The 21,876-nt window shown below is 49.4% G+C and overlaps 1 protein-coding gene across 3 annotated transcripts in view; it reads left to right on the top strand.

Annotated features, from left to right (window-relative positions):
* Positions 1 to 14,124, top strand: part of Thsd4 (thrombospondin type 1 domain containing 4) — a 567,279-nt gene extending 553,155 nt beyond the window's left edge. For all 3 annotated transcript variants that reach the window (XM_087905294.1, XM_087905295.1, XM_087905296.1), the window contains 6 exons: positions 155 to 359; positions 818 to 991; positions 4,651 to 4,824; positions 7,061 to 7,240; positions 8,828 to 8,972; positions 12,791 to 14,124. In XM_087905294.1, the coding sequence (XP_087761420.1) occupies positions 155 to 359; positions 818 to 991; positions 4,651 to 4,824; positions 7,061 to 7,240; positions 8,828 to 8,972; positions 12,791 to 12,933 (1,021 nt within the window). In that variant the 3' untranslated portion in view covers positions 12,934 to 14,124. The remainder of the gene's footprint in view (positions 1 to 154; positions 360 to 817; positions 992 to 4,650; positions 4,825 to 7,060; positions 7,241 to 8,827; positions 8,973 to 12,790) is intronic.
* The last annotated feature ends 7,752 nt before the right edge of the window (positions 14,125 to 21,876 follow it).

Here is a 21,876-nt window from a genome sequence, read left to right as displayed (position 1 = left end):
GTGTGTCTTACAGGCTTATATGACCTTACACTTACAGTCACATAACCTTTAGACACTGCTCTGGGGAGTGGCCCCGGTGATTTTTGCTCTGTATTCCTGTTAACCAATCTTCTTCTCCCCCCTTCCCCTCCCCCCAATCCATCCTGTGAGCCAGCTGGGACATCGGGGAGTGGTCCGAGTGTAGCAAAACCTGCGGCCTGGGCATGCAACACCGCCAGGTTCTGTGCCGCCAGGTGTATGCCAACCGCAGCCTGACAGTGCAGCCCTACCGCTGCCAGCACCTGGAGAAGCCTGAGACCACCAGCACCTGCCAGCTCAAGATCTGCAGTGAGTGGCAGATTCGGACCGACTGGACCTCGGTATGGGACCTCCCTCCTCCTCCGATACCCACTACCACTCTCCGGCCTCTCCCGTTGGGACCCATGATGGGTAGGGTGGGGAATGTTTGCTGGAAAGTCTGATTGCCGACACATTTCGTGCCAGCAGCTCAGCAGCGCTCAGACTGGTGTACATGGCCTATACCCAGTCTCGCGAGTGAGTCCATATGAGACTTGTACTTCCCCCGCCCTGTGTCTCCCATGTATGAAGAGAAGGCTGGCAACCACTAATAGAGCCAGCACCTTCTAGTGTTGTGCATCCTTCCTGGAGATGGAAAGAAAGGCTGGGCCCTGAGCAGGCCAGTAAACAAGATGGCATCCAAAAGTTTCTCCGAGGAGTTTTCCCATGATCATTGTCTCCCCGGGGAACTACAGGCTTGGCAGGAGACGCAGCAACGGGGTCAGGTGACAAAGAATGAGGAAAGCCTGCTGTGTTTTAGTGCTCGGTGCCCTGCGGCGTGGGGCAGCGGACCCGCGACGTGAAGTGCGTGAGCAACATCGGGGATGTGGTGGATGACGAGGAGTGCAACATGAAGCTCCGACCGAATGACATCGAGAACTGTGACGTGGGGCCCTGCGCCAAGAGCTGGTTCCTTACAGAATGGAGTGACAGGGTGAGTGCGCCCCCGACAGGGATCAGCTGTGTCACAGGAACTCCTGGAGCCGCTCAGAGGCATGCTGGTGGCTCAGAATTCCAAAGTTGACTCCTCCCCCAGGGAGGTGTCGATAACGTCTAAATTGTCCTCATAGGATTACTTTGGCGAAGTTTGCCCTGGGAAACACAAGAGTTTGTTGGGCTTTCTAACAGAGCATGGGCAAGAGATTTCCTGCAGGAGGGTAGGTGATCCAGCACAGCAGCATTGGAGTGCTGCATGGCGGCTTTGCCATAGCTTGCAAAGATGGACCCCATATCTGCATAGATGGACCCCATAGCTTCATAGATGGACCCCATGGCTGCATAGATGAACCCCATAGCTGCATAGATAGACCCCACGGCTGCATAGATGGACCCCACGGCTGCATAGATGGACCCCATAGCTGCATAGATAGACCCCATAGCTGTATAGATGGACCCCATAGCTGTATAGATGAACCCCATAGCTGCATAGATGGACCCCATAGCTGCATAGATGGACCCCATAGCTGCATAAATGAATCCCCTTTGGTTACTATCTTAGTCAAGGTTTTATTGCTGTGAAGAGACACCACTACCACAACAACTTTTATAAAAGATAGCATTTAGTTGGGACTTGCTTACAGTTTCAGAGGTGTAGTCCATTGTCATCATGGCAGATGCAGGCAGACAAGATTCTGCAGAAGTTGAGAGTTCCGCCTCCAGATCAGGATCCACAGGCAGCAGGAAGACAAGACAGTGGTCCTAAATGGAGCGTTTGAAACCCCAAAGCCCACCCCTGATGACATTTCCTCCAACAAGGCCACACTTCCTAGTCCCTGTCAAGTAGTACCCACTCCCTAATGACCAAGTATTCAAATATAGGAGCCTTTGGGGGCCATTCCTATTCAAACCACCACAGTTACTTACCCCCTCCCCTCTGTTTGCTCAGAGGCCCCTAGGCCATGTGCAGTTAGAGAAGAATTGCATGCCAGTGGCAGAGCCCTTAAGTGAAAGTCCAGTCCCCTCCTTCTCTGAGGGAGTGTCAACACTCCTCAGGCCCAGTTATGAATGACTCTTACAAGCAGGCTCCCCTGAGCTAAAAAAGATGGCAGCTGTTTTGCTCAGAGGACTACCGGCTGCAACGCTAGCTTTGGCAGAAGGTTAGACTCGTTTGAGGACCAAAGGTCTCTGCAGTTAAGGAAGGGATGCAAAGAATTAGCTTCCTTCTCCTCAGCATTCCATAGATTGGGAGAGGACTCCATAGATTTTGTAGCTGGAATATAGTAACCATGCAGTGAATTGTGGGCACCTTCCCTGTGTTTTAGTAGCTAAAAGCATGTATGCTACACACTGTCCCCCGTCCTGGAAGCCTGGCCTTTCTCAGGGCCTAGGCATTAGAGAAAACTCAAAGGCAAATACAGCTGATTCACTCTGCTCACTACTCCATCTCTCAGGGACAAAACTAGAACTTCTATGAAAGGAGGACTCTGAGGATAGACAGGAAAAAGAGTCACACGGTAGGGGCTGAGAAGATGGTTCGGTGGGTAAAGTGATCGCCGCTCAAGCATGAGGACCTGAGTTCAGATCCCAGCACACACAAAAGTCAGGCGTGATGGAATCCTGTGATGTAATCTGTAACACTGGCTCAGGGGAGGTAGTTCACTGGCCGGCCAGCCTATCTGAACCCATGAGCTCTACATTCAGTGAGAGACCTTGACTGAAGAAATAAGGTATAAAGCCGGACATGATGGTGCAAACCTTTAATCCCAGCATGCAGGAGGGAGAGGCAGGCGGATCTCTGTGTGTTCAAGGATAACCTGTTCTATGTGGTAAGTTTCAGGATGGCCAGGATTACGTAATAAGACCCTGTCTCGCAAAGTAAAATAAATGAATAATAAAAACCGGGTGGAGAGCAGCGGATGGAAGTGTTGAATAGTTATGAGAGCCACACGCGGAACTATTGCTGTCATGAGAAGGCGGCCCTCACCGGGTCACTGCTTAGGTCCTTGTGTGTCTGTTTCCTCAGCCCCCAAGTGTGATTAGGGGTCTGGCCCGTGTTTCAGGAACACCTCTAGGGGACTGAGAACAGATCTGTGAAGCTTAGTCCCTGCTGTGTGAGGGTACCCCATCTTCCCTCATAACTGTTGGCAGACTTCCTAGGCCTGGGAAACCCCTTTCAGGTCTACATCTACTATGCCTTTCCAGCCGCTGACGTAATAAAGAGAAGTTCCTTCTTCAGGTCCCTTCGTCCTGGTCCTCTCACTGGGCCCTGGCTCCATCTTTGATCGACTAAGCACCTGGGGGATTTGGATAGCCCACCTGCCCCAGGGGCATGTAAATATGAAAGGCAAATTAAGTCTGCTTGTCAGGTGGAAATGTGTATGTTTTGTGTAGGGAGAAATGTTTGTAGAAGTTGAGACAGAGATAAATAACATTTGGGTTACTTTTGAAGGTTTGTTTTATTGTTGTTATTATTAATCTGTGTTTGTGTGTATGTATATGGATGTTGTGTGTTCTATATTTTCCATTGATCTTAGGCAACCTCTGTGAAAGGGTCATTCAGCCCAAAGGAATCTCAACCCACAGGTTGAGAACTGCTGAACTAGAGAGACAGGTTTTAATTCGATGTTAATATATTTTGTGGCAAAGGGAATTTCATAGGAAAGAAGTAAGCCTGCAAAAAAGGAGCTGTCTGGAGGGTTTGTGTCCGCTCTAACAAGGAGGAAACATACGAAGAAGTTACTAGATGAGAGAAAGGGGGTTGGCCGTAGAGGGGTGGTGAGGACAGGAGAGTGACAAAGGCGTGAGAAGTGACAGTAGAGAAAGGCTGTTTAATCAATCAGCTCACAGTCAACTCCCCACCTCTGCTGGCAGGAATTCTCTCTTCTCTCCAGAAAGCCTGGCATTAGAGGAATGGATCCCTGTAGTTCACTGGTCAACCAGTGTAGCTAAACTGGTGCACTTCGGGTTCAGTGAGCCACCCTGACTCAAAAAATAAAGTGAAAAGCAATTGAGGAAGACACCCACCATGAACTTCCAGTCCCAGTCTACACACACAGACAGACACACATACACCATGTATACATACTTACGCGTTGTATAAACACACAGAATTGTTAAACAATTTTAGAAACAAAGGAAGGAATGGGATAAGGAATACCACGTGACTTAGGAGGCTGCAGCAAATATGTTAAAGGAGCAAGCAAGGATGATTGACAGATGAAAGGGCATCTGTGTCCAGCCCTCAAGGATTCTGGTGTTTGCTGGTGAAGGGAAGGGCATCCAGGAAGAAGGAGCCATGTGTAAGGGCTCTCATGTGACCAGTGAACTGCCACCACGCTGACTCTGTCCAGAATAGGGCATCGGGTAAAATACTGGAACATAAGTCCAGAAGAGTGGTTTGGTTGCAACCACTTAAAATTGATTAATTGTTTCTGGAATTTTCCCATATAATCTAAACAAACTGCATTTGATCATGAGTAACTAAAACTATAGAAGGCAAGAGTAATAGATAAGGCAGAGATATCCTGTTGTGAAAGTATGTCGTGTGTGAGAGAGGTTGACAGCTCTCTATAGAGTTTGGGGGACAGGCATCATTTGGAAGTATCCCCAGAACCTGCAGGGGCCCCACTCATACGCCCTGCATCTGTCTCACAGTGCTCAGCCGAGTGCGGGGCTGGCGTGAGGACTCGCACAGTGGTGTGCATGACCAACCACGTCAGCAGCCTGCCTCTGGAAGGCTGCGGGAACAACAGGCCGGAAGAGACTACACCGTGTGACAACGGGCCCTGCACAGGCAAGGTGGAGTGGTTCTCCGGCAGCTGGAGTCAGGTACGTCTTTGTGTCCCCCGGAGTCAGGGGAGCTGCCAGATTTGGGTCCATCTGTCTGTCCCTGGCAAAGGACAACGTAGCAGAGGGATTAGAAACCAGCTTTAAATCTGACTGTGCTACTCGCTGCTGCCATGACCCGGAAAAGCTACGTGTTCTTGGTGCCTTGTTCAGCCAACAGGTGCACCTACTACATGCTCACCTAAGCACCTCGTCCAGCCCACAGGTACACCCACTATGTGCTCACCTAAGCACCTTGTTCAGCTAACAAGATTCAGTGTGCACCTACTGTGTGCTCACTTAAGCACTTGAGCTACATCTGTGAGTAGTCCAGTGCCAGGCATACAGTAGATGCAGCCAGTGGCCGTCGCTGCCACAGGTGGCCATCCCTGCTGCATCACTACCATGACTGTAGCTGGTTTGTCAGTACTTGACAATGTCAGAAGCTTCCCTTTAAAAATCTGGAAACAGGACCTGAGAGATATCTGGGCAGGGAAAGCGCCTGTTGCACCAGCATGAGGACCTGTGCTCAGACTCCCCAGAATCCATGAGAAAGCCCAACACGGTAGCACTCACCTGTAATCCCAGTACTTCTCTGTTGAGATAGGAGATGGAGACAGAGGAATCCCCAGAGCCTTACAGGCAGCCAGCCTGGACTACACAGGCTGGATGCCTGTAACAACAAGATATCCTGCCTCAAAGTAGAATGTGATTGAATCTTTAGAATGGGTGGAAGTATTTCCAGTGCTAGTTTTGTGAGCGTCCCTGTTGGGTGCCTGTGTAACTGAACTCAGCTCCAATCTCGTGGGATTCCTGACTTGGTGAGGCTTTCACCTCCCTGAGTCTGTTTCCTTGTCTTAAGACACAGAGGACAATGGCACTCTCCTTGGGCTGTCAGGAGGTGTCCTACTTTTCCTGTAGCTGCAATAAACACTCTGACCAAAGCCAACCTGGGGAGGAGAGGGCTCCTTTCATCCATGCTTCTGGGTCATGGGCCACCATTGAAGGAAGTGGGGCATGGGCTCAAGCAGTAACTGAAGTGGAAACCTCAGAGGTCGGCTGCTTATTGGCTCCCTCAGGAGCAGTCGGCTACCTTCTTAGTCCGGGGCCACCTGCCTAGAGATAGCGCCACCCACAGTGGGCTGGGCCCTGCTACATCAGCTACACTCAAGAAAATGCCCACGGGCCAGTTTGATGGAGCTGTGCCAAGTGGCAGTCAAGGTTCGATGTCACAGAGAGCTTAGGGGTCAGGTCACACAAGGCGTCGCCCATGGCTGGCAGTGGGGAAGCACTTGGTCAAAATTAGATCTCTTCTCTCTGTGTTTATTGCTTTTACCTGGCGGATGTGCTATGGCTTTGTCCCTAACCATGCACCAAGAAGCCATGCTTATGGCCCACATTCACCCAGCAGACATGGATTGGAGCGGGTCTGCCACCTTGTGCAACCCAAGGTTGTTTCTAAGTCCAGATTCCAGCTGATCGGCGGCTACAGCACTGCCCCCCTGGGAAGACACGCAGTAGTGCAGTGCAAGACAGTGGGTGCTCCAGAGGGTGCCATGAGTGTCACCATTATCACCCCTGCAGACACCACCATCACTGCCCCCCAGGTCACTGTCACCCACAGGCAAAAATGGATCCATCCCTGGATTGTCACTCCATGTCCTTGAGAACCCACTGGGGCCTGGGGTCTGGGGCCTGGGGCCTGGGCCCTGGCATCTTCTCTGACTCTTGCTGCTGCTGTGGTCCCAGAGACAGGGCTGCAGTGAGGGTCAGGTATTAGTTGCATCAAGACGCTGTCCCGGCACTGACACAGACCAATGTCAGCGTCTCCTCCTCATCTCTTTCCCATTTTATTTTTTTAGACAAGTTCTCTCTCTCTTCCTACAGCTCACTAGTTGTCTAACCTGACTGGCCAGCAAGACTCCAGGATTCTCCGTGTCTCTGCCCCCCAGCATGCACTAAAGCACTAAAAGTCACACCCGGCCTTTCCCTTTCTGTGGGTGCTGAGGATCTGAACTCGTGTCTTCTCACTTGGGCAGCAAACATTTTACCCATTGAACTGTCTCCGGCCACTATATTCCTCATCAGCAGTGGACTTTACCAGGGCTGCACCAGTTTCTCTTCTTGTGTCCTCTGTCTTGCTCTTTTTCATGTACCTCGGTGGAAGAATTGACCCAGGAGCGCGGCTTTCTTCCCCTTTGCATGATATGACATTCGTCTGTCTCTGCTTCTTCTCCAGTGTTCTGTTGAGTGTGGCAGTGGGACACAGCAGAGGGAGGTGATCTGTGTTAGGAAGAATGCAGACATCTTTGAAGTGCTAGACCCTTATGAGTGTTCATTCCTGGAGAAGCCTCCGAGCCAGCAGGCATGCCACCTCAAACCTTGTGGAGCTAAATGGTTTAGCACAGAATGGAGCATGGTAAGTCACTGTCATGGGCCCAACCGGAGAAGAGATGCTGGATCCCCTGTGGCTTCTACTCTAGGAAGTCACAATGAGGGGACCCTGTTCGGTTGGGGATCCCTGAAGCTTGCAGATTTGGGTTTCTACAGAGATGTGTTCATAATGCACGTGATTCTTGAGCTTTGGGGTGTATCTGGCGGTCTTGCTAGAAAAGACCAGTTCTGGGCCCCTCCTGGCTAAGAAATGTGTGTGTTTAACAAGCAGGATGCAGTTTGGGCTATAGTTTGACAAACATGGCTGCAGAGAACGGTGGTTGAAGGGACTCTAAGAGAATGTTAAATGTACTACACTGTAAGCTAGCTCAGCAGCAAGGCCTGCAACCCAGCTCTGGGGAGGTGGAGACAGGAGGATCCCTGGGACTCATAGCCAGGCTGAACAATGAGCTTCAGACTCAGTGAGAGATCCTGTCTCAAAAGTAAAGTGGAGAGCTAGGCACAGTGGTGGTGCACGCCTTTTATCCCAGCACTTGGGAGGCAGAGGCAGGCGGATCTCTGTGAGTTCCAGGCCACCCAAGGCTACACAGTGAGACCCTGTCTTGAAGAAAATTTGCTGTAATTTTTGAAAGTTAAAAATAAGCAAGCATAAGACAATGGAAGGGTGACCTGTGGGTTTAGGTCTAGAATCATAAAATTATCAGTTAGCTTCCAAATATGACTGAGATATGGATCCTGAGATTTTTATTATTGTTATTTTTAAATTTTTGTTCATTTTTATCTCATGTATATGAGTGTTTTGCCTACATGTATGTCTGTGCACCACCTGTATGTAGCACCCACAGCAGAGGGCATCAGATCTCCTGAAACCGGAGTTACCAGTGTTTGTGAGTCACCATGTGGGTGCTGGGAATTAAACCCAGGTCCTCTGGAAGAGCAGCCAGTGCTCTTAGCCTCTGGACCATCTCTCTATCCTCCCGTTTTGTTTAGTTTTTTTTAATAATGTTTTTTATTTATCATTTGAAAATGATACACTTACACACTGCATTCATATCTATCCATCTCTACTTCCTTCCAATGTGACCCTGATTCTTTAAGAAAAACATTTTTTTTCTGAAACAGGGTTTCTCTGTAGCTTTGGAGCCTGTCCTGGAACTCACTCTGTAGACCAAGCTGGCCTAGAGTGCACAGAGCTCTGCCTGCCGCTGCCTCCCGAGTCCACCGCCCGGCCGAAAAACTATTTTCAAAATAGTCAAGATTCATCAAAATTTTTAAAAATGGGACTAGAATCACTAAATATATAGGTTTGGAAGTAATAAGGTGCAGCAATGGGACGTGTTCCAGGCTCCTTCATTTTTGGAGCCATAAGTTAGAATATTATGGACGTTGTGACAGGAATCCAGAATTCAAGGAGTGGGAATGGAAGGGAGGGAGACAGGACAGAGTCCAACCTGCTGGGTGTGGAGCTGGTCAGCAAGCTTGCAGGGGTGTATTTTAGTGCTCAATTTCCCTTTTTGGAGATGTCTGCATTTCCCTAAGATCTTCCATTCTGGAGTGACGATCCAACAGCCTTCTGGGAAATCTGATATTGTCCCTCTTTTTGCCACATCAGTGCTCCAAGAGCTGCCAGGGCGGATTCCGGGTCCGAGAAGTGCGGTGTCTGTCAGATGACATGACCCCCGGTAGCCTCTGCGACCCCCAGTTGAAACCAGAAGAGAGAGAATCCTGTAACCCTCAGGACTGCGTCCCTGAAGTTGGTGAGTTTGGGGTTCCCATCTGGGAGGAAAGAGAAAGGGGCCCCCTCCAGCTCTATCAAGTTTTCCGTGTAAAAATGACTTAGCCAGTTCTCTCTGTGACCTTGCACACAGCCATGGCGGAGGTCCTGGGGTGCTTAGGATATTATAATTTCACACTACAACCCACTGGGATTTCCTCGGAGTTTCATAATGTGGGCTCTTGGTCTTGACATTTTAGCAGCTTTATCTTTGGCAGAGTCATTTTGAGACACATCAGAGGTCATCAAAGTTTTGTTTATATACTCCATTTTGTTAATCTTGTAATTTCCTTTTCTCCCCCATTATTGGGTATTATATTGGAAGCGATATATACCTGCCCCCTTGGAAAAATACCATAGCTAAATCTAGAAGACCAAACCAGAGTGGTTTTTGAAGAAAAATCACAGCTGGGACTCAGTGTCAGAAAGCTTGCCTGCCATTCATAAAGCCCTGGGCTTGATCCCAGCACCACAGAAACCAGGTGTGGTGGCAAGTGCCTGTGGTTCCAGCCCTCCAGGGTAGAGGCAGGAGAATCAGAAGATCAAGGTCATCCTCTCCCACTACCAAGTTCAAGGCACACATAAAACCCTGTTTCAAAAACAAAACCCCTCTCACATCTTATTAGTGAGAGATCTTTGATGTCCTGGCTGGGAGATGGGCTACATGCATGTCCTGGCTGGGAGATGGGTACATACACGAGCTGGTTATGGCAGCCACACCTTGCTTTGAAACCTACACAGTCCATTCCAAGGATATGGCCGTTTTCATCATTTTTAATTACCCATGACTGTGTGCCTGAGACAACTTTCCTTTTTGATGTTGTATTTTGTAAAACACAATTCTTTGCAAAGAACATTGATGATCCAAATTTAAATCACTTCAACTGTGTGGCGTTGCCAAGGCAAACAGATAAATAGCTTGGGTACATGACCCAGCCATGGATCTATCCAGATTTATTCTGAGCCCTCCTGCCTGCAGTCCTCTCTATTGATGATAACTCACTTTCCTAAGATGAGCTTCAAGTGTTTTCCCACATCTCGCCTTCCTTTTTTTCTGTATTTACTTTAAGACAGAGCCTCTCTGGCCTGTGCCTGGCTTTGTAGGCTAGGCTGGCCATCTAGCAGACTTAGGAGATCCACATGTCACAGCCTCCTGACACCAGGATTGCAGGCATGCACTACATACCCAGTTCTTCCATGTGAGACCTGGGTATTAAACCCAGGTCCTCAGGCTTGCACGGTAACCACCAGTTCCCCAGCACTCAAGTGATGGTAATCAAAATCCATACAGGAATTTTTTTAATTGGATATATCGAATATGAGTTGGACATATCAAATTATTTATAAGGATATATCAAATTGTTTATATTGAATAAGAGCAAAGAATAGCCAGGGCGATTTTGAGGATGAATGGTGTTGGGAGACTTACCCTGCCACAAATCAAGGCATGTTGGCACAGGAACAGAGGAATAAGCTAAAAGTATAAAATAGAAAGCCCCCAAATGAACTGAAGATGCTTGCTGTGTGATAGGGTCAGCATATGAGTCTGAGGAAAGGATGCTCTGTTTAACAAATGATAATGAAACAGTTCATGTATTCTCATGTATACGGAGAAACAGTCAAACTGAATCCCTGCCTCTCAACACACACACACACACACACACACACACACACACACACACACACACACGTTACCATCACCATCACCGGTTCCTAGTGCATTAGGGAAAGAAATGTAATCAAAAAATTTAAACTTTAAAAAAAAACTTTGAAGAAAAACAAATTTCTTTTGGAGTAGGGAAAAATTTCTTAAGCAAAAACCTCAGAGCACAACCCACAAGGGAAATACTAGAATTCCAATAATGTTAAAAATGTCAAGTGTCTTCTTATCACGTGACCTCATAAAGAAAGCGCCAGGAAGAGCTGTGAGCCAGAGAGGATACTTGCAACACAGGAACCAGTAAAGATTTGGATCCACTGCTTAGAGAGACCTTTCTGAGTCCAACAGCAAAAAGAGAGCTGCCCCCAGCAAAGGGAACCTGAGCGGCAAGGCCGCTACAGTGTGCTCCACCTCGCCGCAGGATTGCTTTGCACCCCCTAGACAGAAGAAAATACAGCACAGGACGGGGGCGGTTCTGCTGATCCGGGGGTGAACTTCTGCTAATAGGGGGCTTGCCGAGCATGCACAGCATCCTGGGATTGATCTCCAGCACAGCATGAACCAGCTATGGTGGCACACACCTGAGATCACTCCCCAGACATTGGAGCTGGAGGAAGGAGGATCAGGAGGTCACTATCACCCTCCAGGACTAGGGCCAGCTGAGGCTGCATGAGACCCCATCTTCTTCCCATCCCCCTGTCAAAAAAAAATGGAATTCTGCTGTTCTGCCAAGAGAAATACAAATAGCTTCACATAGTTTGGAAGGCAGCCATCACGTCTAGTAAGACTGTATGTATCTTAAAACCCGGAAAGAAGACTTTCAAAAATGCTTAAAACGATCATTATTTATAAACTGGGAAAAAATGGAAACAATGTCTACCAATGGAAAATGGATAAGTTATGTATTTACGTGGATATATCCTCCCCAATAAAAAAAATGAATGCACAAATTCACTGTCAAACCAGTGGCCAGGAACGATGTGTAAAGTCTACAGTTTCTTAAGTTTAGAGGCCACACAGCAGTTAAGGACACCATCGCACACAGCTCAGGTATGAGGAAAGGTTCGGAGGCTGGGGATGTGGCTCTGTGGGGGAAATGCCTGCTGCGCAAGCGTGAGGACCTTAGTTCAGATCCCCAGCACCCACATGAACGCTGGGTGCAGTGGCATGTGCCTGTCACCCCAGCTCTGGGGAGGTAGAGATGGGAGGCTCCCTGGGGCCTGCTGGCCAGCCTGTCTAGCCAGTCGGTGAGGTTCTGGCTCAATGACCAGAACACTAGGTGAAGGGGGAAGAACTGGTAAGACCATACCCATGAATAGCCAAGGAACTGCACATGGGTGTTCTTGGTGACTGGGGAAGGAGTCACTCTCTTAGGTGCTGTAGCCTCTGTAAGTTGCCTGTGCTCTGGTAAACAACCCCACACCGATGCCCATGCAAGTAGCACCAGTTCAACTTATTTTAACAAGACATAAAAATGGGCCAATTCCAGGTACCCTCCACGATCATGTTCTACTTTCTCCTTACAATTTGTGGGGGAAATCCCTCAAAACCAGCGTTCACCATCCCGGTGCCACCTCTTCACCATGATTGCTACTCTATTATTATTTGTTTGAGACAGCTTCTCACTACGCTGCCCTAGCTGGCCTCGAACTCCTGGTCCTCCTGCTTCAGCCTCCCAAGTGCCAGGATTACAGACATGCCCACTGTCCTTGGATATTCTTGAACACATATTTCATTTCTCTTTCTCTCTCTCTCTCTCTCTCTCTCTCTCTCTCTCTCTCTCTCTCTGAAGGGAAACAAAAATCATCAGATAGCTTCTTCAATTGCTCTTCAACTTATTTTTCAAATATCTTTTTTTCTTTATGATTTTTTGACAAGCTCATATACATGTGCATTATGTGGGGGTCATTTTCACCCCCTCAATACCCCCGTCACCCCCTTCCCATTTCTACTGAGCCCTAACAAGTCCCCTCCTGGACATCCCTGACATCCTACTCTGGTCCCTGCATGTGCTCCCTCAGGCTCCCACAGACGCATGGGACCCAGAGGAAGCTCTGTGTCCCCCACTCTTTCTCTTCTCTTCCCACGGGTCCTGGCTGCCTCTTGGGCTCAGGAGTCTCTTCTGTTCCCTTGCCCCATAGATGAAAACTGCAAGGACAAGTACTACAACTGCAATGTGGTGGTCCAGGCGCGCCTCTGTGTCTACAACTACTACAAGACCGCCTGCTGTGCCTCCTGCACCCGCGTGGCCAACAGACACACAGGCTTCCTGGGAAGTCGATAACACTCCTGCTCCCCTGCGGCTGCCAACAGTGCACCTGACTGGCCGGTGCTCTGCCAGGGACCCCCACTCTCACCTTCGTAAAGCGTACCACCCGGTACCCAAGATGCTAGAACGCCACGGCTGGCCCTTTGAGCATCGCTCTGTCCTGATGACGCCCTTCCTTGGGAACTGGCACCTGCTAATGGGGCCTACTGAAAACCAAGCAGTCATATGCATGCAGCTCTCAGCCCAACTTCAGGCTTGCTGTTGTCCAAGTCAGCAACCGAACCACTGACGAAACACAGCCTCCTTCCTGGTGCTACTGGCCTGCCCAGAATTAGCACCCCTTTGGAAAGTCAAGAGAGGAGAGCACCCCATCCTACGTCACCAACAAACCTCACTGAGACCTGTGCATCCCTGTTGCCTCAGCCCAGCCGTGCCTGTCACCATTCTTAAGGACAATAGACTGTGTCCTGCCTCAGGACAGAGGTATCCCACCACAGAGTGCTTTCTTGTTTAGCAGGCACATACATTCTCAGACATTAGCTCGCTGGAGGCCATGGTGTCCCAGAACAGGAAGCAGGGTTGAATAGGTGCTTCTGCTTAACTAGCAAGGAACCGAGGCTCAACTCAGATAACTGAGCTGGCCATTTTGTGCCAGGGCTGAGTGCCTACCTCAGATGACTGAGCAGAATCTCACCCCACAGCGCCTCCAGTGACCAGCCTGGGGCCTGTCCACCGGCCTATAGTCTGAAGAATGACCCGGGCTTCCTATCTGACCAGAGGGTCGAGTTGGATTTTATGTATGGAGCCCAAGCTTCTGAAGCCCTTCCTCTGTCCCCAAGTGCTGCCTCAACCGAGTATTTAGTCCTTTTCAAGATGTCTGCACCCCTGTTCCCCGTCTCTGAGTCGCAGCTCCTGCTGACAGGACTCTGTGGTGTTTGCTAAGTTCGGTCCTCAACAGAACTTTCCCACAAGACAAGAAAGCCACAGGGAAAGCAAGGAGGTGGCAGGGATTTTCTGGGGCACTCTGGAGCTGGAACAAATCCCCAAATCCCACAAGCTTTAGTTCTGCCATCTCTCCTGGGTTCTCTGTGGCGTACCCCTTGCTGGAAAGCCAAGCCAGTAGTCCCAGGAAATCTCCACATTGCAATAGGAGGAGTCTTATTTGGGCCTCGTGGGTTGATTAAAGGGTTCTTGTTGGTAGTCTCACATCCCTCCCTACTCTCCCTCTCCCCTCCCCCTCCCGTTCTCCTGTGACTCATGACTCTTACTTCCCACAAGACTTGACCATCAAGATCAGTTTTAACGATGCGGGTCTTGGAGAAGGAGCTCCGAGGTCCTCCCCATCTTCGCTGACACACTTTAGCCAACTGTAATTCCAGAGGCCCCAGGCCTGAGGGGACTCAGTGCATACTGAAGGTGAACCGTCTCTGGAGGCTGGGGAAGACAATTAAGAGGAATATTCTTTTCTTAAAAAGTGTAAACTTACAGAAATTTTCTTATTTCGGGTCCTGGGCATGTTTGTCTTAAAGCAGGCACATACCGTAGCACAGGGTCCCTTCACGAGCTCATTACCTGCCCCAGCCAGCGTGGCAATCATTCCCAGCTGTGCGGCTATGTCGCCTGTCTGGTCTGACACACTCTGTCAGGATCAGGATCACACTGACTTTGGCCTTCTGTGAGCATCTCCAGCCTCTCTCTCTCTCTCTCTCTCTCTCTCTCTCTGCTTGGGCAACCGGGCCCCGCGTCTATCAGCAGCTCTGCCTCTCCTCGTGTTCCTATGGCGTGTAGACACACAGCCCAGCAGAGACTGTGCCAACCATGCTAAGCATGAGAAGAAGCCATTGCACACAGTTTCTGTCCAGTTTCCTCCCTGCTCCTCTCGCTGCATGCTTTTGCCTGTCCCGGGTAACCTTTTCTTCATGCAGCATTGTCAGACCTTGCTGGACAAGCCAGTCATCTGAAGAATTCACTGGAAAGTGTTCGTGTGCATGCCAGAGGGTAAGGCCTGCAAGATCTGTTGGTTAAAGCAAAGCCTGGCATTAGCTCCTGGGAAGGAAAATGTCCTAGCAACTGAAGCCACCCAGCATCAGGCTAACAGGGACGAAAGACCTTCTCTGTGGTCCTTCCAGCTCTCAAATTCTCAGGGCTGGGCTGGGTTGACGATGGCTTTGTCTATCCTGTGTCTCAGGCATCACCTCAGAGTTCTTATCGGAAGGACAGTGATCCTCCGGTAGAGTGGGAATGGTCAGAGCAAAGGGCCAGGCCCTGGACTTCAGGCAAAGAAAAGAAACACCTCTCCTGAGTTCAGAGGAATTTCCCAGAAAAATGAGCTGTCCTCGAGAGGTCTGTCCCCTTTAAAAGGTTATAGATTTCTAGAATGGGGCCGATTAACCCATTTGTTGTAGAAGGCCAATCTCGCAAATAATGGTTTCTTCCATTGTCTGCATGGCTTTCTCCCTTCCACAGTGTGTACAGCGGGGGGGGGGGGGGGGGGGGGGGGCTCTGGGGAATCCCCAGTGATCACCAGGGAGGGGACACCAGTCCCGGCAGATGATCCTTCATCTGCCATCCCCTTCTCGGGCCACTCCACTACTCCTTCATTGACTGTGATGTGGAATTGAAACATATTACAACGCTGATTTCCCATCCCCCCACCCCGTGTGTCAGAGGCTACATCCCTAGCTCTGAGTGAAAAATTAGATAAAGTAAAGCTACTGTGTAGTCTTTCTCAACAAAAGTCAGCAAAGCCCCAAATTAAAAGCCTGTGCTGATTCTCTTCCACTCACTGGAAAAAACACCTTCCTTGCAGCCCCTGTGGGAATCTATCTCGGTTCACCTTCCAGGGCCTGCAGGAAATATGCCACCCGACCACTAGAGGGAGCAGTTCTCTTCTCATAAACCATGCTCGCCCTATTAAGAAGCCAGAGGAGCTCTGCTCATCTCTCAGTGGCTCAGGGAGGGAGTTCTCATAACTGCCCCAGCTGCTCCTTTGCTTCACTTCTCAGTCCAGGATTTCTGTGTTTTGTCTTCTCTCCTTGCTTTTGGTACACTCCATCCGTTTGGTCTCTAAGCGTTTACACCCAACACTCTCTCTGTAAAGGTAGATTTCTCGAGGGCTGGAAAATGGAAGATGCTAGCTCAACTTGTGTGGTATGGAGATCTAGCTATTGCTCACACCTGCCCAAGATAGTCTCCTCATCTTATTAATAGCTGTCTTAGAGTTGACATATTAGTTTTTCCCATGTGAGGAACAAAATGAACGACTACATTACAACAGGGTGATTACATTATAACAGGTGTCAGCCCCACAGGGGGAGGCCAGCGTCTGATCCTTGGCAGATAAAACATTGTGTGTGTAGCCTGGATGTCTTAGAAGAAAACTGGCCAATGCCCTGGCCTTGGAGAGCCAAGAGCCAGAGCAAGAAGAGTCTGAAAGATTTATAAAGAAAATTTAAAAAAAATAAATAAATAAGAAGTGAAGAGAAAGCCCGGACCTCACCGGTTCCCTGGGAAACGGCTGTAGTCTAACCTTTGGATTAAAAGAACAACTGTACTGTTGAAAAATGATGGAGAGGGAAGAATTTCAGCTAAGATCAAAGTGTGTCAGGAAAGTGTGGAGGAAATGGCAAAACATAGCTGACCCCGGGACTAGCAAGTTAGCTCAATTGACAAAGTGCTGAGACCAAGACTAAACCCAAATCTCAACCCACATGCAAAAAGCCAGCTGTGATGTACTCACTTGTAATCCCAGCATGGGAGAGGCAGAGGCAAGTTCCAGGCCAGTGAGAGACCGTGTCTCAACATTGTGGATGACACCTGAAGCCCAACAGTTGATGTCCTCTGACCTCGACATGCATACACATATGTGTATCTATATATGCCATGCCACAAGCCACCAAGGCCACAGAGGAAACATAGATGAGAGTCATGGTACACGTGTCTGTAGGAAGACTACCGCTCAAATGTGACGTTCAGATGTGGTTTTCCAATTCTGATAAAGAGGACTGTTAGAGACAGAGTGTTGGACTTCTGAGGAGCGACGTCACAGAAGAGACACCATGCGAACCCTCAGTGAAACAGAATAGCAAACTTCTGCAAGCTGATGTAGATCTATGGATGCAGGGCTGCTGGGGACAGTCACCCTTAGGGGTGGCAACTGAGACAGGACAGGTGTGTCAGGATGTGGGAAGGGGTCAACTCGCTGCTCCAGGTCATCTCCACGTCCAGGGTTTGGCGGCTCCGAGTGGCACAGCTCTGGGTGGTGCATCTGCTTAGAGACAGCAAGTGACGGCTGCTGCCACCTTGTCACCGTCTGAAACCCATTTGTGCCTCTCCTGTGAACAGCATGTGACCTCATATGGCAGCCACTGGCAACCTAGTCAGAGCCATCTCGACGTTTGCGTCCCAAAGGGGCACAGGAACATGGGGGGGGGCAGCTAGCTGGGGTCATATGCCTTCATGGAGGCCGCTTTGACTAGTCTGGGCCACTCACCGCCAGTCTCTTTTGTAAGAGCACCTGGACTTGCTGACAAAGAGTAACCCCCTCCATCCCAAACCATCCTTTATGTCTGAATCCTCCTTCCGGTGGGATGCCCATCACATTGTGGAAAGTAGCCCCAAGAATGTGGAAGCTCCCCACCTCCTGAGAGGATGAGTCCCTGGCCTGAGTGAGAGACAAATCCATTCTGTTACATCCACTGACTCGCCCCTTTCTGCCCCCCAGCCCCCCAACATCCACCCGACAGAAGGATATACTTTGCTATAACTTATTATTATGTTCTTTGTAAATACAAGATGTTTATAGGAAAAGTGTATTCTGAACTTTATCTGCAGAGTGGCTCGTGACACCAAAATAGTTCTGTTTATTTAGAATATGTTCATTGTTAAAGGGACCCAATAGGTATTTATTTACATATACCATCCATATTTTCATACATTCATTGGATCATACTAACCCAGCCTCCTGGTATATGGCTGCACCGTGGTGTCTTATTCTAAGTCAATCCTGATAGTCGTTTAGTACAGTGATTGGCCAAACTTTTGGAAGTTTAAGATCAAATATGACTGACCCTGCTTTTGACATATTCAGGGGTTCCCCCGCCAGTATTGTGCCTAAGACTGCCACCTTTCTGTCTTAAATATTCTATTTTTTTTTTCATATAATCTGCTCTTTCCTCACACCCAAACACTCAGAGAAGGGCAGGTGGCTTGTGTTTCTCTTCCCTTCTCAGTGTGGCCCGTTGTAGCTTCGCCAGCCTCATGCCTCAGGTCAGAGCTGTGGACGACCTGGGCTGAAGGGGCTGTGAGAGGCTTGGGGACTGGTGGCAACCTCTCAGCTCTGATGACAACTCCAGGGTCCTTGTTGGTGGCTCCTGGGGCCAGGGCCTCCAGGCTGACCTGTGGACTGCAGAGTCAGGAGCGAGAAGCCCACTGGGGAACTGGGGACAACACCAGCCCGTGTCTCCTTTACAGTGTTAAATTATTATGGAAGGAGGAGATGAGCAGAAGGTGAATTATATGAGCAAATATGGGCTGTTTTCAGCACTATTTTGTGTACAACTAATTTATTTTTATTGTAAAAATACAATAAACTGGGTAAATAGTTCACGCCTTTGTGTTCTTCTTTCAGTCACTGCTCCCTTGCTGTGAAGAGACACCGTGACCCAGGCAACTCTTAGAAAGGAAAACAGTTAGTTAAGGACCTGTTTATTGTTTTAGGGGCTTAGCGCAGTATCATCGCAGTGGCAGGCACTGGAACAGTAGCTCCTCATCTGGAGGAAGGAGGGAGGCAAGAGGGGACAGGGAGAGAGGGAGAAAAACAGAGAGAGAGAGAGAGAGAGAGAGAGAGAGAGAGAGAGAGAGAGAGAGATTGACTGGGCCTGGCATGGGTTTTTGAAATCTCAAAGCCCACCCTCAGTGACACACTTTCTCCAGCAAGGCCACACCTCCGACTCCTTCTCCAACAGTGCCAGTCCTTGCTGACTAAGCATTCAGACATCTGTGCTGACTTCACCTCGCTCTCTATTTGACAAAATTATTCAGATCATTTGATTCCTGATGAAACAAACCATGACAACTGGCAACTGTCCTGGCAACTGTCCTTGGCTAGAGCTGTTAGGAAGTGCCTCAGGCTCCGTCCTGACTCTACCCCACTGCCACTTCATCAGAACCCCTGGGAAACTGTGTTTTGTGTAAGTTGCTACCTCCTTCCCCTTATATCCATCTTTGCCTACTGGAAAATTCCCTTTCACTTAATTCTCTTCCAAATTCGCTTAATGTAAAATCATCATAGTGATCACATCAGGTGCATAGCTAAGTGGTAACTTCAACCTTTCTTATATGGCAAAGCCTTTACCTACAAACTTCATTGACTCTTCTACCAGGACTGAAGAGTCAGGACTCCACCCAACAACAGGCAGAACACTGACACCACTCTTTTCCCTGATGCTAAGGTTCAAACCTGGTCCTTGGGCACAGCCGCGTGTGGCACACGCTCTACACTGAGCTGCGTGTCCAGACCGGAACACTCCCGCCATCTTCCCCTCACTGCAAATCCGCAATATCAGAGCCAGTCCCGCAGATCTGAAGCTGCAGAATCTCCGTGCCACAGCCCTGTGCAGTCGGGGCTCTGTGCATGCTCACTGTTTCCTCAAACAGCACAAACCTCAAGACAGGAGCGTCAGAGCTTCCACCCCTCCCTTGGGGACACACACACAACCACACACACCTGACTTCTACAGAGAACAGCTGTCCTCAGACATCATGGGCTCTCTATTTTCTCACAGCTGAGATGGGTGAGGTCACACAGGTGTATTTCACTTTGGCTCTGTTTGTGGTAGTGGGGCATCTACACCTGCTGGGCAAACTCGCTACATCAAGTGACTCCCCAACCCTGCACCCCAGCCCTGCACCCCAGTGTCTCTGCAGGTCTCCTCCCTGCCCCAGCAATGGGTAGCTGCCCTCTCCCGGTGCATTCTCTGCCTGCTATCAGCTTCCCTTTAGCACTCAGAAGCTCCCTGATATCTGGGTACTTCTTACTCTGTTTAACAGTCGGGAGAGTCAGGTTCATCCTGATCAGGATTTGTGATCACACAGGGTATGCCTACCCAAGACATCAAATCTAGGTCTGTCTAGCTTCAAAGCCTGTGCTCGATTCCTTGGCTCCTGACTGCCTATTCTGGAAGAATCACACAAATCTCCCTGTGGGCCTGAACTGAGGCCGGAACCTACTTCCTGTCGGCGTGGTGTTGAGCATGGTGAATGCTGCTGGCAGTGGTGGCCCTGCACAGACTGCCCACTCTGGAAGGATAAGAATTAGGACAAAGGGTGGCATCCTGAAGTGACACCCCCCCACCATCTGCTTCCAGGAAGCGGCTTCAGTGAGCCACCTCTACTTCCAAGTCCCGTGTCATAGGTAGAGTCCAAAGTTGGTTTTCTACATCTGAGCATGGAGATATAGGCTTCAAGTCTGAACATTTAGGAGGTGGGGGTAACACAGCTATGAGTTTAAGGTCATCCTTCAAGGTCATCCTCTGCTACGCAGGGAGTTGAAGGTCAAAACCTGTTAAAAAAAAAAAGTTTCTAAGGCCAAGGTCACTTCTGTTCAGAGGCTACCTAGGGCTGCAGGGAACAAGAGCAGTGGGGTACAAGGAATTAAATTTGTTTGAACTGAATATCAACATCTTTGTCCTCTCACCTGGACCACAGGACTCCTGGCTGCCTCCTGCATCTGACCAGATGCTCTTACATTTGCCCAGGGGCTCCCCTGGGCTCAGTACCCACAGTTGGCCAACACCCCCATTTGCTTTAGCTGCTGAGCTGCTCTTCAGCCCAACACCATCATTCATGTCCGAACCAAAGCAGGAGCACAACGTGTGGGCACGGGCTGAGTTTGTTGTTAGATGCAGACCCAGAAACCGCTTGTTTCAGACGGTTGCTTCCCACCTCCAAGATGCAGTGGCAATGGAGTCTCTGCACGGAGTTGTTAGCGGTGTCGCTAGCTCACTTCCGTTGTGAAGCTGTGTCTCTGTTTGGCTAGCCAAGTCCTCTGAGTTACATGAAAGGTCACCCTTGTATTCAGTCTCAAACATTAGAGTATTCATTCCGCCAAGGCCAAGGCCAGGATGGTTTCCCTGGCCTCTGACGGCTGCACGTGGCTGGAATGACAAGCAGTTTGAAGAATTCAAAGGGCTCAACCTCAGTAAGGTCAGGAAGGGCTTGGCTGCAGCGAGGGCCCGGGGCATAAACAAGGCAGCCAGTCATCACCTGCCCAGAGCTCTCCAGGATCCTGCTAGCCTCCTGCATGGAGTTCCTACAGTTGCTTCAGCCTGGATATGGAAACCTGTAAGATCTCACCACTTTTTGTCGTTGTTGTTTTAATGTGGGCAATTAGTAATGTGAACTTGCTTCTTTAAAAAAACACCTCCATTGTAAACCGGGCAGTGGTGGTGCACGCCTTTAATGCCAGCACTCAGAGGCAGAGGCAGGTGGATCTCTGTGAGTTTAAGGCCAGCATGGTCTACAAAGCAAGTTCCAAGACAGCCATGGTTGTCTCAAAAACAAAAACCTATCAGGATAGACAACCAACTCTGTCTCAAAAATAAATGAACAAGAACAACAAAAAATCCACTGTGCCCCACATAGTTGGGTTTGTTGTGTTCTCATTATCATTCAATTCTTCAAGCCAGGTCACTCATTCTGGCTGTGACCGCACCGTGGGAAAGCAGCAGGCAGTTCTGCGTCCAGAATGTTCCCTGGCCCTTGGCTCAGCAGCTCCCCTCTTGTAGGACATTTCTCCCCAAGTGGTCTGAGTCAGTAGCTTCCCCTCTGCACCTGTTCTAGTGCCTCAGGCTTCCCGACTCACTCATCCCTCCCCAGAAGTCAGCCCAACAGCCTTCTCCCTCCATCCTGTGCTGTTCCTAACTCCAGTCAGTCCGCAGTCAGAGGGCGGGCGGTTCA

Source organism: Myodes glareolus, chromosome 4 (genome assembly GCF_982192425.1).
Source record: "Myodes glareolus chromosome 4, mMyoGla1.1, whole genome shotgun sequence".
Classification (NCBI taxonomy): Eukaryota; Metazoa; Chordata; class Mammalia; order Rodentia; family Cricetidae; genus Myodes; species Myodes glareolus.
The sequence above is the reverse complement of the archived record's forward strand: the minus strand, read 5'-3'. Positions and strand labels throughout refer to the sequence as shown.